Raw genomic sequence first — 21,894 nt, forward strand, 5'->3', positions numbered from 1 at the left:
TTTTGTGTTGTGTTGTGTTGCGTTGCGTTGCGTTGCGTTGCGTTGCGTTGCGTTGCGTTGCGTTGCGTTGCGTTGCGTTGCGTTGCGTTGCGTTGCGTTGCATTGCATTGCATTGCATTGTATTGTATTGTATTGTATTGTATTGTATTGAACCATTAAACACTATACCAACACCTGAAACTTTTAAAAACCGTATCATTAAACACTACACCAACACTTGGCACTTCTATAAACTGTACCATTAAACACAACACTAACACTTGACACTTCTATAAACTGTACCATTAAACACTACACTAACACTTGACACTTCTATAAACTGTACCATTAAACACTACACCAACACTCGCCACTTCTATAAACTGTACCATTAAACACTACACCAATACTTGGCACTTCTATAAACCGTACCATTAAACACTACACTAACACTTGGCTCTTCTATAAACTGTACCATTAAACACTACACCAATACTTGGCACTTCTATAAACCGTACCATTAAACACTACACCAACACTCGCCACTTCTATAAACTGTACCATTAAACACTACACCAACACTTGCCACTTCTATAAACTGTACCATTAAACTCTACACTAACACTTGACACTTCTATAAACTGTACCATTAAACACTACACCAATACTTGGCACTTCTATAAACCGTACCATTTAACACTACACTAACACTTGGCACTTCTATAAACTGTATCATTAAACACTACACCAATACTTGGCACTTCTATAAACCGTACCATTAAACACTACACCAACACTTGGCACTCCTATGAACTGTACCATTAAACACTACACCAACACTTGACACTTCTATAAACTGTACCATTAAACACTACACTAACACTTGGCACTTCTATAAACTGTACAATTAAACACTACACCAACACTCGCCACTTCTATAAACTGTACCATTAAGCACTACACCAACACTTGACACTTCTATAAACTGTACCCTTAAACACTACACTAACACTTGGCACTTCTATAAACTGTACCATTTAACACTACACCAATACTTGGCACTTCTATAAACCGTACCATTAAACACTACACTAACACTTGGCACTTCTATAAACTTTACCATTAAACACTACACCAACACTTGGCACTTCTATAAACTGTACCATTAAACACTACACCAACACTTGGCACTTCTATAAACTGTACCATTAAACACTACACTAACACTTGACACTTCTATAAACTGTACCATTAAACACTACACCAACACTTGGCACTTCTATAAACTGTACCATTAAACACTACACCAACACTTGGCACTTCTATAAACTGTACCATTAAACACTTCACTAACACTTGGCACTTCTATAAACTGTACCATTAAACACTACACCAACACTTGGCACTTCTATAAACTGTACCATTAAACACTACACCAACACTTGGCACTTCTATAAACTGTACCATTAAACACTACACCAACACTTGGCACTTCTATAAACGGTACCATTAAACACTACACTAACACTTGGCACTTCTATAAACTGTAACATTAAACACTACACCAACACTTGGCACTTCTATAAACTGTACCATTAAACACTACACCAACACTTGGCACTTCTATAAACTGTACCATTAAACACTACATTAACACTTGGCACTTCTATAAACTGTACAATTAAACACTAAACAAACACTTGGCACTTCTATAAACTGTACCATTAAACACTAAACAAACACTTGGCACTTCTATAAACCGTACAATTAAACACTAAACAAACACTTGGCACTTCTATAAACTGTACAATTAAACACTAAACAAACACTTGGCACTTCTATAAACTGTACCATTAAACACTACACTAACACTTGGCACTTCTATAAACGGTACCATCAAACACTACACTATCACTTGGCACTTCTATAAACTGTACCATTAAACACTACACCAACACTTGACACTTCTATAAACTGTACCATGAAACACTACACCAACACTCGCCACTTCTATAAACTGTACCATTAAACACTACACTAACACTTGACACTTCTACAAACTGTACAATTAAACACTAAACAAACACTTGGCACTTCTATAAACTGTACCATTAAACACTACTCTTACACTTGGCACTTCTATAAATTGTACCATGAAACACTACACTAACACTTGGCACTTCTATAAACTGTACCATTAAACACTAAACAAACACTTGGCACTTCTTTAAACTGTACCATTAAACACTACACTAACACTTGGCACTTCTATAAACTGTACCATTAAACACTACACCAACACTTGACACTTCTATAAACTGTACCATGAAACACTACACCAACACTCGCCACTTCTATAAACTGTACCATTAAACACTACACTAACACTTGACACTTCTATAAACTGTACCATTAAACACTACACCAACACTCGCCACTTCTATAAACCGTACCATTAAACACTACACCAACACTTGGCACTTCTATAAACTGTACCATTAAACACTACACTAACACTTGGCACTTCTATAAACCGTACAATTAAACACTTCACCAACACATAAAACTTCTATGGACCGTACAATTAAACACTTCACCAACACTTGGCACTTCTATGAACCGTACAATTAAACACTTCACCAACACTTGGCACCAATATAAACCGTACTATTAAAAACAACACCAACACTTGGCACTCCTATGAACCGTACAATTAAACACTTCACCAACACTTGGCACTTATATAAACCGTAATATTAAAAACTATCCAAACACTTGGCACTTTTATAAACCGTACCATTAAACACTTCACCGACACTTGGCACTTATAAAAACCGTACTATTAAAAACTACCCCAACACTTGGCACTTTTATAAACCGTACCATTAAACACTTCACCAACACTTGGTACTCCTATGAACTGTACCATTAAACACTACACCAACACTTGGCACTTCTATAAACTGTACCATTTAACACTACATCAACACTTGACACTTCTATAAACTGTACCATTAAACACTACACCAACACTTGGCACTCCTATGAACTGTACCATTAAACACTACACCAACACTTGACACTTCTATAAACTGTACCATTAAACACTACACCAACACTTGACACTTCTATAAACTGTACCATTAAACACTACACCAACACTTGGCACTTCTATAAACTGTACCATTTAACACTACACCAACACTTGACACTTCTATAAACTGTACCATTAAACACTACACCAACACTTGGCACTCCTATGAACTGTACCATTAAACACTACACCAACACTTGGCATTTCTATAAACTGTACCATTAAACACTACACCAACACTTGACACTTATATAAACTGTACCATTTAACACTACACCAACACTTGGCACTCCTATGAACTGTACCATTAAACACTACACCAACACTTGACACTTATATAAACTGTACCATTTAACACTACACTAACACTTGACACTTCTATAAACCGTACCATTTAACACTACACCAACACTTGACACTTATATAAACTGTACCATTAAACACTACACTAACACTTGGCACTTCTATAAACTGTACCATTTAACACTACACTAACACTTGGCACTTCTATAAACTGTACCTTTAAACACTACACTAACACTTGGCACTTCTATAAACTGTTCCATTAAACACTACACAAACACTTGACACTTATATAAACTGTACCATTAAACACTACACCAACACTTGGCACTTCTATAAACTGTACCATTTAACACTACACCAACACTTGGCACTTCAATAAACTGTACCATTAAACACTACACCAACACTTGACACTTATATAAACTGTACCATTAAACACTACACCAACACTTGGCACTTCTATAAACTGTACCATTAAACACTACACTAACACTTGGCACTTCTATAAACTGTACCATTGAACACTACACCAACACTTGACACTTATATAAACTGTACCATTAAACACTACACCAACACTTGGCACTTCTATAAACCGTAACATTTAACACTACACCAACACTTGGCACTTCTATAAACCGTACCATTAAACACTACACCAACACTCGCCATTTCTATAAACCGTAACATTTAACACTACACCAACACTTGACACTTATATAAACTGTACCATTTAACACTAAACCAACAATTGGCACTTCTATAAACTGTACCATTAAACACTACACCAACACTTGACACTTATATAAACTGTACCATTAAACACTACACTAACACTTGACACTTCTATAAACTGTACCATTAAACACTAAACCAACAATTGGCACTTCTATAAACTGTACCATTTAACACTACACCAACACTTGACACTTATATAAACTGTACCATTAAACACTACACTAACACTTGACACTTCTATAAACTGTACCATTAAACACTACACCAACACTTGGCACTTCTATAAACTGTACCATTAAACACTACACCAACACTTGGCACTCCTATGAACTGTACCATTAAACACTACACCAACACTTGACACTTCTATAAACTGTACCATTAAACACTACACCAACACTTGGCACTTCTATAAACTGTAACATTTAACACTACACCAACACTTGGCACTTCTATAAACTGTACCATTAAACACTACACTAACACCTGGCACTTCTATAAACTGTACAATTAAACACTAAACAAACACTTGGCACTTCTATAAACTGTACAATTAAACACTACACCAACACTTGACACTTCTATAAACTGTACCATAAAACACTACACCAACACTTGGCACTTCAATAAACTGTAACATTTAACACTACACCAACACTTGGCACTTCTATAAACCGTACCATTAAACACTACACCAACACTTGGTACTTCTATAAACTGTACCATTAAACACTACACTAACACTTGGCACTTCTATAAACTGTACCATTAAACACTACACCAACACTTGACTTTTCTATACACCGTACCATTAAACACTACACTAACACTTGACACTTCTATAAACTGTACCATTTAACACTACACCAACACTTGACACTTCTATAAACTGTACCATTAAACACTACACTAACACTCGCCACTTCTATAAACTGTACCATTAAACACTACACCAACACTTGACTTTTCTATACACCGTATCATTAAACACTACACTAACACTTGACACTTCTATAAACTGTACCATTAAACACTACACCAGCACTTGACACTTCTATAAACTGTACCATTAAACACTAAACCAACACTTGGCACTTTTATAAACTTTACCATTAAACACTACACCAACACTTGACACTTCTATAAACTGTACCATAAAACACTACACCAACACTTGCCACTTCTATAAACCGTATCATTAAACATTACACTAACACTCGGTACTTCTATAAACCGTACCATTAAACACTACACAAACACTTGGCACTTCTATAAACTGTACCATTAAACACTACACCTACACTTGGCACTTCTATAAACTGTACCATTAAACACTACACCAACACTTGGCACTTCTATAAACTGTACCATTTAACACTACACCAACACTTGGCACTTCTATAAACTGTACCATTAAACACTACTCTAACACTTGACACTTCTATAAACTGTACCATGAAACACTACACCAACACTCGCCACTTCTATAAACTGTACAATTAAACACTACACCAATACTTGGCACTTCTATAAACCGTACCATTAAACACTACACTTACACTTGTCACTGATATAAACTGTACCATTAAACACTACACCAACACTTGGCACTTCTATAAACCGTACCATTAAACACTACACTTACACTTGTCACTGATATAAACTGTACCATTAAACACTACACCAATACTTGGCACTTCTATAAACTGTACCATTAAACACTACACCAATACTTGGCACTTCTATAAACCGTACCATTAAACACTACACTTACACTTGTCACTGATATAAACTGTACCATTAAACACTACACCAATACTTGGCACTTCTATAAACTGTACCATTAAACACTACACTTACACTTGGCACTTCTATAAACTGTACCATTAAACACTACACCAATACTTGGCACTTCTATAAACTGTACCATTAAACACTACACTTACACTTGTCACTGATATAAACTGTACCATTAAACACTACACCAACACTCGCCACTGATAAAAACTGTACCATTAAACACTACACTTATACTTGTCACTGATATAAACCGTACCATTAAACACTACACCAACTCTCGCCACTGATATAAACTGTACCATTAAACACTACACCAACGCTTGCCACTGATATAGACTGTACCATTAAAAACTACACTAACACTTGCCACTGATATAAACTGTTCCATTAAACACTAGACCAACACTCGCCACTGATATAAATTGTACCAAGTAACACTACACCAACACTCGCAACTGATATAAACTGTACCATTAAACACTACACCAACACTCGCCACTTCTATAAACCGTACCATTAAACACTACACCAACACTCGCCACTTCTATAAACCGTACCATTAAACACTACACCAACACTCGCCACTTCTATAAACTGTACCATTAAACACTACACTAACACTCGCCACTTCTATAAACTGTACCATGAAACACTACACTAACACTTGGCACTTCTATCAACTTTACCATTAAACACTACACCAACACTCGCCACTTCTATGAACCGTACCATTAAACACTACACCAACACTTGACACTTCTATAAACTGTACCATTAAACACTACACTAACACTTGACACTTCTATAAACTGTACCATTAAACACTACACCAACACTTGGCACTTCTATAAACTGTACCATTAAACACTACACCAACACTTGGCACTTCTATAAACTGTACCATTTAACACTACACCAACACTTGGCACTTCTATAAACTGTACCATTAAACACTACACTAACACTTGACACTTCAATAAACTGTACCATGAAACACTACACCAACACTCGCCACTTCTATAAACTGTACAATTAAACACTACACCAATACTTGGCACTTCTATAAACCGTACCATTAAACACTACACTTACACTTGTCACTGATATAAACTGTACCATTAAACACTACACCAATACTTGGCACTTCTATAAACTGTACCATTAAACACTACACCAATACTTGGCACTTCTATAAACCGTACCATTAAACACTACACTTACACTTGTTACTGATATAAACTGTACCATTAAACACTACACCAATACTTGGCACTTCTATAAACTGTACCATTAAACACTACAATTACACTTGGCACTTCTATAAACTGTACCATTAAACACTACACCAATACTTGGCACTTCTATAAACTGTACCATTAAACACTACACTTACACTTGTCACTGATATAAACTGTACCATTTAACACTACACCAACACTCGCCACTGATATAAACTGTACCATTAAACACTACACTTACACTTGTCACTGATATAAACCGTACCATTAAACACTACACCAACTCTCGCCACTGATATAAACTGTACCATTAAACACTACACCAACGCTTGCCACTGATATAGACTGTACCATTAAAAACTACACTAACACTTGCCACTGATATAAACTGTTCCATTAAACACTAGACCAACACTCGCCACTGATATAAATTGTACCAAGTAACACTACACCAACACTCGCAACTGATATAAATTGTACCATTAAACACTACACCAACAATCGCCACTTCTATAAACCGTACCATTAAACACTAAACCAACTCTCGCCACTTCTATAAACCGTACCATTAAACACTACACCAACACTCGCCACTTCTATAAACTGTACCATTAAACACTACACTAACACTCGCCACTTCTATAAACTGTACCATGAAACACTACACTAACACTTGGCACTTCTATAAACTGTACCATTAAACACTACACCAACACTCGCCACTTCTATGAACCGTACCATTAAACACTACACCTACACTTGACACTTCTATAAACTGTACCATTAAACACTACACTAACACTTGACACTTCCATAAACTCTACCATTAAACACTACACCAACACTCGCCACTTCTATAAACCGTACTATTAAACACTACACCAACACTCGCCACTTCTATAAACATTACCATTAAACACTACACCAACACTCGCCATTTCTATAAACCGTACCATTAAACACTACACCAACTCTCGACACTTCTATAAACTGTACCATTAAACACTACACTAACACTTGACACTTCTATAAACTGTACCATTAAACACTACACCAACACTCGCCACTTCTATAAACCGTACTATTAAACACTTCACCAACACTCGCCACTTCTATAAACCGTACCATTAAACACTACACCAACACTCGCCACTTCTATAAACCGTACCATTAAACACTACACCAACTCTCGCCACTTCTATAAACCGTACCATTAAACACTACACCAACACTCGCCACTTCTATAAACCGTACCATTAAACACTACACCAACACTTGGCACTCCTATGAACTGTACCAGTAAACACTAAACAAACACTTGTCACTTCTATAAACTGTACCATAAAACACTACACCAACACTTGCCACTTCTATAAACCGTATCATTAAACATTACACTAACACTCGGTACTTCTATAAACCGTACCATGAAACACTACACAAACACTTGGCACTTCTATAAACTGTAACATTAAACACTACACCAACACTTGGCACTTCTATAAACTGTACCATTAAACACTACACCAACACTTGGCACTTCTATAAACTGTACCATTTAACACTACACCAACACTTGGCACTTCTATAAACTGTACCATTAAACACTACACTAACACTTGACACTTCAATAAACTGTACCATGAAACACTACACCAACACTCGCCACTTCTATATACTGTACAATTAAACACTACACCAATACTTGGCACTTCTATAAACCGTACCATTAAACACTACACTTACACTTGTCACTGATATAAACTGTACCATTAAACACTACACCAATACTTGGCACTTCTATAAACTGTACCATTAAACACTACACCAATACTTGGCACTTCTATAAACCGTACCATTAAACACTACACTTACACTTGTCCATGATATAAACTGTACCATTAAACACTACACCAATACTTGGCACTTCTATAAACTGTACCATTAAACACTACAATTACACTTGGCACTTCTATAAACTGTACCATTAAACACTACACCAATACTTGGCACTTCTATAAACTGTACCATTAAACACTACACTTACACTTGTCACTGATATAAACTGTACCATTAAACACTACACCAACACTCGCCACTGATATAAACTGTACCATTAAACACTACACTTACACTTGTCACTGATATAAACCGTACCATTAAACACTACACCAACTCTCGCCACTGATATAAACTGTACCATTAAACACTACACCAACGCTTGCCACTGATATAGACTGTACCATTAAACACTACACCAACACTTGCCACTGATATAAACTGTTCCATTAAACACTAGACCAACACTCGCCACTGATATAAATTGTACCAAGTAACACTACACCAACACTCGCAACTGATATAAACTGTACCATTAAACACTACACCAACAATCGCCACTTCTATAAACCGTACCATTAAACACTACACCAACTCTCGCCACTTCTATAAACCGTACCATTAAACACTACACCAACACTCGCCACTTCTATAAACTGTACCATTAAACACTACACTAACACTCGCCACTTCTATAAACTGTACCATGAAACACTACACTAATACTTGGCACTTCTATAAACTGTTCCATTAAACACTACACCAACACTCGCCACTTCTATGAACCGTACCATTAAACACTACACCAACACTTGACACTTCTATAAACTGTACCATTAAACACTACACTAACACTTGACACTTCTATAAACTGTACCATTAAACACTACACCAACACTCGCCACTTCTATAAACCGTACTATTAAACACTACACCAACACTCGCCACTTCTATAAACCGTACCATTAAACACTACACCAACACTCGCCATTTCTATAAACCGTACCATTAAACACTACACCAACACTCGCCATTTCTATAAACTGTACCATTAAACACTAAACAAACACTTGGCACTTCTATAAACTGTACCATAAAACACTACACCAACACTTGCCACTTCTATAAACCGTATCATTAAACATTACACTAACACTCGGTACTTCTATAAACCGTACCATTAAACACTACACAAACACTTGGCACTTCTATAAACTGTACCATTAAACACTACACCTACACTTGGCACTTCTATAAACTGTACCATTAAACACTACACCAACACTTGGCACTTCTATAAACTGTACCATTTAACACTACACCAACACTTGGCACTTCTATAAACTGTACCATTAAACACTACTCTAACACTTGACACTTCTATAAACTGTACCATGAAACACTACACCAACACTCGCCACTTCTATAAACTGTACAATTAAACACTACACCAATACTTGGCACTTCAATAAACCGTACCATTAAACACTACACTTACACTTGTCACTGATATAAACTGTACCATTAAACACTACACCAACACTTGGCACTTCTATAAACCGTACCATTAAACACTACACTTACACTTGTCACTGATATAAACTGTACCATTAAACACTGCACCAATACTTGGCACTTCTATAAACTGTACCATTAAACACTACACCAATACTTGGCACTTCTATAAACCGTACCATTAAACACTACACTTACACTTGTCACTGATATAAACTGTACCATTAAACACTACACCAATACTTGGCACTTCTATAAACTGTACCATTAAACACTACACTTACACTTGGCACTTCTATAAACTGTACCATTAAACACTACACCAATACTTGGCACTTCTATAAACTGTACCATTAAACACTACACTTACACTTGTCACTGATATAAACTGTACCATTAAACACTACACCAACACTCGCCACTGATAAAAACTGTACCATTAAACACTACACTTACACTTGTCACTGATATAAACCGTACCATTAAACACTACACCAACTCTCGCCACTGATATAAACTGTACCATTAAACACTACACCAACGCTTGCCACTGATATAGACTGTACCATTAAACACTACACTAACACTTGCCACTGATATAAACTGTTCCATTAAACACTAGACCAACACTCGCCACTGATATAAATTGTACCAAGTAACACTACACCAACACTCGCAACTGATATAAACTGTACCATTAAACACTACACCAACACTCGCCACTTCTATAAACCGTACCATTAAACACTACACCAACTCTCGCCACTTCTATAAACCGTACCATTAAACACTACACCAACACTCGCCACTTCTATAAACTGTACCATTAAACACTACACTAACACTCGCCACTTCTATAAACTGTACCATGAAACACTACACTAACACTTGGCACTTCTATCAACTGTACCATTAAACACTACACCAACACTCGCCACTTCTATGAACCGTACCATTAAACACTACACCAACACTTGACACTTCTATAAACTGTACCATTAAACACTACACTAACACTTGACACTTCTATAAACTGTAACATTAAACACTACACCAACACTTGGCACTTCTATAAACTGTACCATTAAACACTACACCAACACTTGGCACTTCTATAAACTGTACCATTTAACACTACACCAACACTTGGCACTTCTATAAACTGTACCATTAAACACTACACTAACACTTGACACTTCAATAAACTGTACCATGAAACACTACACCAACACTCGCCACTTCTATAAACTGTACAATTAAACACTACACCAATACTTGGCACTTCTATAAACCGTACCATTAAACACTACACTTACACTTGTCACTGATATAAACTGTACCATTAAACACTACACCAATACTTGGCTCTTCTATAAACTGTACCATTAAACACTACACCAATACTTGGCACTTCTATAAACCGTACCATTAAACACTACACTTACACTTGTCACTGATATAAACTGTACCATTAAACACTACACCAATACTTGGCACTTCTATAAACTGTACCATTAAACACTACAATTACACTTGGCACTTCTATAAACTGTACCATTAAACACTACACCAATACTTGGCACTTCTATAAACTGTACCATTAAACACTACACTTACACTTGTCACTGATATAAACTGTACCATTAAACACTACACCAACACTCGCCACTGATATAAACTGTACCATTAAACACTACACTTACACTTGTCACTGATATAAACCTTACCATTAAACACTACACCAACTCTCGCCACTGATATAAACTGTACCATTAAACACTACACCAATGCTTGCCACTGATATAGACTGTACCATTAAAAACTACACTAACACTTGCCACTGATATAAACTGTTCCATTAAACACTAGACCAACACTCGCCACTGATATAAATTGTACCAAGTAACACTACACCAACACTCGCAACTGATATAAACTGTACCATTAAACACTACACCAACAATCGCCACTTCTATAAACCGTACCATTAAACACTACACCAACTCTCGCCACTTCTATAAACCGTACCATTAAACACTACACCAACACTCGCCACTTCTATAAACTGTACCATTAAACACTACACTAACACTCGCCACTTCTATAAACTGTACCATGAAACACTACACTAACACTTGGCACTTCTATAAACTGTACCATTAAACACTACACCAACACTCGCCACTTCTATGAACCGTACCATTAAACACTACACCTACACTTGACACTTCTATAAACTGTACCATTAAACACTACACTAACACTTGACACTTCCATAAACTGTACCATTAAACACTACACCAACACTCGCCACTTCTATAAACCGTACTATTAAACACTACACCAACACTCGCCACTTCTATAAACATTACCATTAAACACTACACCAACACTCGCCATTTCTATAAACCGTACCATTAAACACTACACCAACTCTCGACACTTCTATAAACTGTACCATTAAACACTACACTAACACTTGACACTTCTATAAACTGTACCATTAAACACTACACCAACACTCGCCACTTCTATAAACCGTACTATTAAACACTACACCAACACTCGCCACTTCTATAAACCGTACCATTAAACACTACACCAACACTCGCCACTTCTATAAACCGTACCATTAAACACTACACCAACTCTCGCCACTTCTATAAACCGTACCATTAAACACTACACCAACACTCGCCTCTTCTATAAACCGTACCATTAAACACTACACCAACACTTGGCACTCCTATGAACTGTACCATTAAACACTAAACAAACACTTGTCACTTCTATAAACTGTACCATAAAACACTACACCAACACTTGCCACTTCTATAAACCGTATCATTAAACATTACACTAACACTCGGTACTTCTATAAACCGTACCATGAAACACTACACAAACACTTGGCACTTCTATAAACTGTAACATTAAACACTACACCAACACTTGGCACTTCTATAAACTGTACCATTAAACACTACACCAACACTTGGCACTTCTATAAACTGTACCATTTAACACTACACCAACACTTGGCACTTCTATAAACTGTACCATTAAACACTACACTAACACTTGACACTTCAATAAACTGTACCATGAAACACTACACCAACACTCGCCACTTCTATATACTGTACAATTAAACACTACACCAATACTTGGCACTTCTATAAACCGTACCATTAAACACTACACTTACACTTGTCACTGATATAAACTGTACCATTAAACACTACACCAATACTTGGCACTTCTATAAACTGTACCATTAAACACTACACCAATACTTGGCACTTCTATAAACCGTACCATTAAACACTACACTTACACTTGTCCATGATATAAACTGTACCATTAAACACTACACCAATACTTGGCACTTCTATAAACTGTACCATTAAACAGTACAATTACGCTTGGCACTTCTATAAACTGTACCATTAAACACTACACCAATACTTGGCACTTCTATAAACTGTACCATTAAACACTACACTTACACTTGTCACTGATATAAACTGTACCATTAAACACTACACCAACACTCGCCACTGATATAAACTGTACCATTAAACACTACACTTACACTTGTCACTGATATAAACCGTACCATTAAACACTACACCAACTCTCGCCACTGATATAAACTGTACCATTAAACACTACACCAACGCTTGCCACTGATATAGACTGTACCATTAAAAACTACACTAACACTTGCCACTGATATAAACTGTTCCATTAAACACTAGACCAACACTCGCCACTGATATAAATTGTACCAAGTAACACTACACCAACACTTGCAACTGATATAAACTGTACCATTAAACACTACACCAACAATCGCCACTTCTATAAACCGTACCATTAAACACTACACCAACTCTCGCCACTTCTATAAACCGTACCATTAAACACTACACCAACACTCGCCACTTCTATAAACTGTACCATTAAACACTACACTAACACTCGCCACTTCTATAAACTGTACCATGAAACACTACACTAATACTTGGCACTTCTATAAACTGTACCATTAAACACTACACCAACACTCGCCACTTCTATGAACCGTACCATTAAACACTACACCAACACTTGACACTTCTATAAACTGTACCATTAAACACTACACTAACACTTGACACTTCTATAAACTGTACCATTAAACACTACACCAACACTCGCCACTTCTATAAACCGTACCATTAAACACTACACCAACACTCGCCACTTCTATAAACCGTACCATTAAACACTACACCAACACTCGCCATTTCTATAAACCGTACCATTAAACACTACACCAACTCTCGCCACTTCTATAAACCGTTCCATTAAACACTACACCAACACTCGCCACTTCTATAAACCGTACCATTAAACACTACACCAACACTCGCCACTTCTATAAACTGTACCATTAAACACTACACTAACACTTGACACTTCTATAAACCGTACCATTAAACACTACACCAACACTCGCCACTTCTATAAACCGTACCATTAAACACTACACCAACACTCGCCACTTCTATAAACCGTACCATTAAACACTTCACCAACACTCGCCACTTCTATAAACCGTACCATTAAACACTACACCAATACTCGCCACTTCTATAAACCGTACCATTAAACACTTCACCAACACTCGCCACTGATATAAACCGTACCAATAAACACTACACAAGCACTTGTCACTGATATAAACTGTACCATTAAACACGACACCAACACTCTTCACAGATATAAACTGCACCATTAAACACTACACCAACACTCATCACTGATATAAACCGTACCATTAAACACTTCACCAACACTTGACTTTTCTATACACCGTATCATTAAACACTACACCAACACTTGACACTTCTATAAACCGTACCATTAAACACTACACCAACACTTGGCACTTCTATAAACCGTACCATTAAACACTACACCAACACTTGGCACTTCTATAAACTGTACCATTAAACACTACACCAACACTTGACACTTCTATAAACTGTACCATTAAACACTACACCAACACTTGGCACTTCTATAAACCGTACCATTAAACACTACACCAACACTTGCTTGTTTTATTAAAGCATTCATTTATCGCTTTAAGCAATCTTTATATATTGCTAAGACCATTTGATTATCAGTGGCGATCCCAACACTTATTTAAACTTCCTCAACACTTAGATGTCAATGGCATTTTTTTTTAAATTATTACAAGTTGAGACGTGATTCTTTATCTTTCATGATCAACGAACTGCGATACTCAGACGCCTTTCATAGGCGGGCTTGTTTGAATACAATTGAAAATAACATTGAAACTGGCTAAACAAAACTTAATTATAAGACAACACGTTTTATTTTATATTGATTATATTTATGTTTATTCCATATTGATTTTATGTATTAAGCTAAATAATTAACAGAAAGATGACCGAAATTATCAATCTCAACAATTACCAGTCAGTTTTTAGCATGAAACAATGTTAGCGGAAATAAAATGGAACATTGTTCTGTAGTGCGTATCCGGCAGGCAAGAGAAATAAGTCGTCCCCGTAGGAGGCGTGTACAAAGCTCTTATGAATATTAGAGTCGGTTTGTGTTGAAAGGAGTGTTTTCTGTTTTAATAAAGGAGGCTGTTGTGCTTTCACTTAACTGTTCGTTGCATCCCTCTAAGATACGATTAGAAGTGATGCTGTGTGATTCTATAACGTTTTTTACACTACACGCATACATTTGGACTCAATTTATTATATTCGCTTATTCAAAATCATCGTGTGACAAATGTGTATGGGAAAAGTGTGAAGATAGCGGAGAATGTATTGATGGATGCAAGGAGAACCATTGGGGACCGCACTGCAATGGAACGTGCTCAGAATCATGTAACTTGCATCTATGTGACAGAACTACTGGAACCTGTTTGACGTTCAAGCAAAATTCCCAGAGTGAACAGTTCGGTCCATTGGAGCATTATTGTCTCTTGTTCAGAAATGAAGAATCGAAGGCCAGGTATATGACGGGGAGAAAGAGGAGTATATACACAATAACCAGGGGGATGTGTGTATGTGACTCGTTATGTAATGAGGAGGTATGTTTAGATGAGACGGGTCTTTGCAAGAAAGGTTGTAGCGAAGGATTTTATTGCGTCAAGCAGTGTGAAAACAAGAATGTAAGCTGTATTGACTGTGAACTGAATAAAAATCAATGTAGCTGTTCAGGAAGACTTTCATGTATCCCCTGTCCAGAGCATTGTTCTGAAGAAGCATGTGCCAACAATGGAGACTGTTTATCAGATTGTGCAGAAGGCTGGTTTGGATTAAAATGTGAACACAAATGTAACGAAACGCTTGAGAATTGTGAAGTTTGCTCACAATCAGGACAAACATGTCAGACATGTACTGAAGGATATTTTCCTACCATATACGGGAGATGCGAGCAATGTCCATCCTCTTGTCCAAATCAGGAATGTAATGTTACAAATGGACACTGCATACAAACATGTCACTGGACGAAATATGGTCAGTTCTGTAACAAAATGTGCAATAACACTTGTGCAAAGAACCACACAAGCCATGTGTGTGATTCAAAAGATGGGAGATGTTTACATGGATGCATCAAAGGATTTTACGGATCGCATTGTGAACACTCCTGTTCAGACATTGACCTACATTGCGAACAATGCGTAGGGCGAGGAGATGTTTATGAAACATGTTTCAAATGTCAAGGTGGATTTGAAAAAGACAGTCTTACATTAAAATGTTCAAACGAAAGCAAAATTGATCCAACTTCTGCAACAACAAAATCATCAATGACCTCCAACCACTCACATCTTAGTGAAGAAACAAGACCTTCTGAAGAAACACAAAAGGACGCGACTTTTCTGATAACAACTGCGTGTTCATCTGTTGGGTCCTCGTTGTTATCTGTGACGGGCTTCAGTGTGATCGCTTATATGTGCTACAAAAAGTAAGGAAGTTTTGTAGTCGATTGTTTAATAATGCTTGCGAAAAGTATGAAATGTTTTTGTAGCAACTGAATTATATACGACCGTATTGTGGTCAAAAGTCATTCTTAAAGTGTCAAAACAATGAAAATGATGTATTTTAATGTCAAGTTGATTTTCATAAGTTATGAAATATAAACTTGAATACATGTTCTTTATAGAGATGATATCGTTCATAAGATGTAATATTTCGGAAACTTCAGACAAAGCATTAATTCTTTGTATCGGCTTCTTCAGTATGATAATGAATCTTCATTATTTATGTAAATTACAGGTTCGACGTAATGTATTGTATATAAAGTAAAACTGCAATAACTCGAGGACGCAACCTAGAGTCATCGGAGGGTTCGAGTTATCCCGAATTTCCATTTTAGTTCTGTATGAAATTTTTGTCAATGGTCTTTGTTTCTTTTTCATCTTCGTGACCGTATTTTAGTAAAGAGTGTGAGTGGGCGTGTTGGTATCTTGTGGCTAGAGGTCGAGAAGGTTAGAGTAGACGTTACTGAACTTGACGGTTGAGGACTTGAATTATCTAATTTATCCGATCTAGCTATCGCCCCAGTAATGGATCCGTCACTGGATCTATTAGGTGTTTGACAATTTGTAAGCTTTTCTTTTTTCCTCATTTTTCACAGTGAAAAGCAAAGTGACAAGAAAGAATTCCTTCGTCTTTAATTGCATGTTTTACAACTTGCAACGGTGTTAACAATACATGTAGTCGCGCTTTCGAAGAAAAAGTGTGAAATTATGACGTCTAGTGATTTTTAAACTTCTGTGTATGGTTTGCGTATTTGGGAGCGTTAATAATGATCGAGTGATCGACTTATTCACGCTTCGATTTATCGCCAGTATATTTGATACCAAATTAGAAGGAAAAGAGGTCGGGACTTAACCGAGGTCTGTACCTAGTCCAGACCACAACCAATCCGCAGTTTTCGAGGTATCGCCTGTTCGAGTTTCGAAGTAACGGGAATTCAGTAATATTGAATGCCTTTTTAACAAATTCATATTTTATTACAGAAGAAAGCGTAGAATGGTTACATCGGCTCCTTCAGGGGACGACGCGGCTCAATATGATTACATATCTTCAATATATGACTACATACCAGGTGGGATATTGTATTTGATAACAAGTGATTTAAGCTCTGGTTTTGTTTATTTTTATTTAAAAACCAAATATAAAAGATGTATGTTTAGCCTGTTATCATATTTTTTTTAAAGTCTTATTAGCCATGGTTATCTTTCATTCCAATTCATCGCCGTATAAGTGTGATTTATTTACCATAAAATAATATTTAGAAACACGAAAGTTCACAATATAACCTACCAATTACAATAGCGAAACTTTTATCTTTCGAGGACATAGCGTACCAAAGGAAGGGTTCACAATATAACCTACCAATTACAATAGCGATATTTTTTTTCTTTCAAAGACATAGCGTACCAAAGCAAGGGTTCACAATATAATCTACCAATTACAATAGCGATACTTTTATCTTCCGAGGACATAGCGTACCAAAGCAAGGGTTCACAATATAATCTACCAATTACAATAGCGATACTTTTATATTTCGAGGACATAGCGTACCAAAGCAAGGGTTCACAATATAACCTACCAATTACAAGGGCGATACTTTTATCTTTCGAGGACATAGCGTACCAAAGCAAGGGTTCACAATATAATCTACCAATAACAATAGCGATACTTTTATCTTTCGAGGACATAGCGTACCAAAGCAAGGGTTTACAATATAATCTACCAATTACAATAGCGATACTTTTATCTTTCGAGGACATAGCGTACCAAAGCAAGGGTTCACAATATAACCTACCAATAACAATAACGATACTTTTATCTTTCGAGGATATAGCGTACCAAAGCAAGGGTTCACAATATAACCTACCAATTACAATAGCGATACTTTTATCCTTCGAGGACATAGCGTACCAAAGCAAGGGTTCACAATATAAACTACCAATTACAATAGCGATACTTTTATCTTTCGAAGACATAGCGTACCAAAGCAAGGGTTCACACTATAATCTACCAATAACATTAGCGATACTTTTGTCTTTCGAGGACAAAACGTACCAAAGCAACAATAAGAGTAGCGATACTTCGAAATTTCGAAGACAAAGTGTACCAAAGCAAGGGTTGACAATATTTCCTTCCAATAACAATAGCGACAGCGATACTTTGATCTTTAGAAGGAATAGCGTACCGAAGCAAGAGTTCAGAATATTTCCTTACGATAACAATAGCGATATTTTGGTCTCCGAGGAAACAGCGTACCAAAGGAAGGGTTCACAATATTCCTTACAGTAACAATCGCGGAACGTTGATCTTCGAGGACACAGCGTACCAGATCAAGGGTTCACAATATTTCCTAACGATAATAATAGCGATACTTTGTTCTTTATAGGACATAGCGTACCAAATCAAGGAATTAAAGATGCACTAGTATTCCCAAATAACATTTAACAAATTTAATACAATTGTTTTAATATACCAAATAGGATGAACACAATGGTTTTTATAAAGGATACCAAGTTAAATTTAAAAGAAATGTGCAGAAAACACGGTATTGCTACCTTTTGAAGCCATAGTAGATTGCAGTAAATTTTTTAACCATTCACCAATCATTTAAAAAAAAATGTTTTCAGCTATTAAATAAACAGTTATAGTATTGTTAATGATAATTGATATTTTCCATAAATGCATTTTTAGAAAGTAGTTGAGGGTGTATCACTCAAAATTTATGTTTGTTTTACATGTATATGCATTGATTTTGAATAAGAGTGTCACTTCAAACTATTTCCTAACAATAACAATGGCGATACTTTGTCCCTTCTAGGACATTGCGTACCAAATCAATTGTTCACAGTATGTTCTAGCAATAACAATGGCGATACTTTGTCCCTTCTAGGACATAGCGTACCAAATCAATTGTTCACAGTATGTTCTAGCAATAACAATGGCGATACTTTGTCCCTTCTAGGACATTGCGTACCAAATCAATTGTTCACAGTATGTTCTAGCAATAACAATGGCGATACTTTGTCCCTTCTAGGACATAGCGTACCAAATCAATTGTTCACAGTATGTTCTAGCAATAACAATGGCGATACTTTGTCCCTTCTAGGACATAGCGTACCAAAGCAAGGGTTCATAATATTTCCTAACAATAACGAAGGCGATACTTGATCTTTTGAGGACATTGCGTACCAAAGCAAGGGTTCATAATATTTCCTAACAATAACAATAGCGATACTTAGTTCCTTCTAGGACATTGCGTATCTAAGCAAGGGTTCATAATATTTCCTAACAATAACAATGGCGATACTTTGTCCCTTCTAGGACATTGCGTATCTAAGCAAGGGTTCATAATATTTCCTAACAATAACAATGGCGATACTTTGTCCCTTCTAGGACATTGCGTATCTAAGCAAGGGTTCATAATATTTCCTAACAATAACAATGGCGACACTTTGTCCCTTCTATGACATTGCGTATCTAAGCAAGGGTTCATAATATTTCCTAACAATAACAATGGCGATACTTTGTCCCTTCTAGGACATTGCGTATCTAAGCAAGGGTTCATAATATTTCCTAACAATAACAATGGCGACACTTTGTCCCTTCTAGGACATTGCGTATCTAAGCAAGGGTTCATAATATGTCCTAACAATAACAATGGCGATACTTTGTTCCTTCTAGGACATAGCGTACCAAAGCAATTGTTCACAATATTTTCTTACAATAACAATAGCGATCTTTGATCTTTTGAGGACATAGCGTATCAAAGCAAGGGCTCACAATATTTTCTTACAATAAAAATAGATATATTTGATCTTTTGAGGACATAGCGTATCAAAGCAAGGGTTTACAGTATGTTCTAGCAATAACGAAAGCAATACTTTGATCTTTTCAGGTGAAAGCCTACAACCACACGAGGAGGTGCAAGTAAACATTGAACAATCAAAGTATGAAGACGTTCGTGATGAAGTAGAACTCGGTGAACTTGTAGGTGCTGATTATCTTACGGTTGTGGGTGAAAATTATTATGCGGAAGTAAATGATATTGAACCAACAGCGGAAATACAGGACAGGGACATTGCAGCTGAAGCACAAATGCACCCTTAAAAAAGAAGGAGGATATCTATATAATGTGCGGTAAACACGCAGATCAAGATACTGATCAGAAACTGATACAACTGTTTTTCGTGCATACATGAAACTTTTCGATATAACAGCCTTCTGTGTTTTGCTGAATTTTCACCAGCTTTGCTAGAGAGCGTAGAACAATTTTGGTTGTTTTGGATGCAACCCGTGTGTCGACGTAAATGATGTC

General features: G+C 36.6%; 1 protein-coding gene across 1 annotated transcript; it reads left to right on the forward strand.

Moving 5' to 3' along the window:
* Positions 1 to 16,179: 16,179 nt before the first annotated feature.
* LOC128242271 (multiple epidermal growth factor-like domains protein 10) lies at positions 16,180 to 21,698 on the forward strand. The gene is made up of 3 exons (XM_052959362.1): positions 16,180 to 17,505; positions 18,563 to 18,651; positions 21,475 to 21,698. The coding sequence occupies exons 1-3, from the start codon at positions 16,232 to 16,234 to the stop codon at positions 21,684 to 21,686; spliced, it is 1,575 nt and encodes a 524-aa protein (XP_052815322.1). The 5' UTR covers positions 16,180 to 16,231; the 3' UTR covers positions 21,687 to 21,698.
* The last annotated feature ends 196 nt before the right edge of the window (positions 21,699 to 21,894 follow it).

This window comes from Mya arenaria, chromosome 8, assembly GCF_026914265.1.
Source record: "Mya arenaria isolate MELC-2E11 chromosome 8, ASM2691426v1".
NCBI classification, from domain to species: Eukaryota; Metazoa; Mollusca; class Bivalvia; order Myida; family Myidae; genus Mya; species Mya arenaria.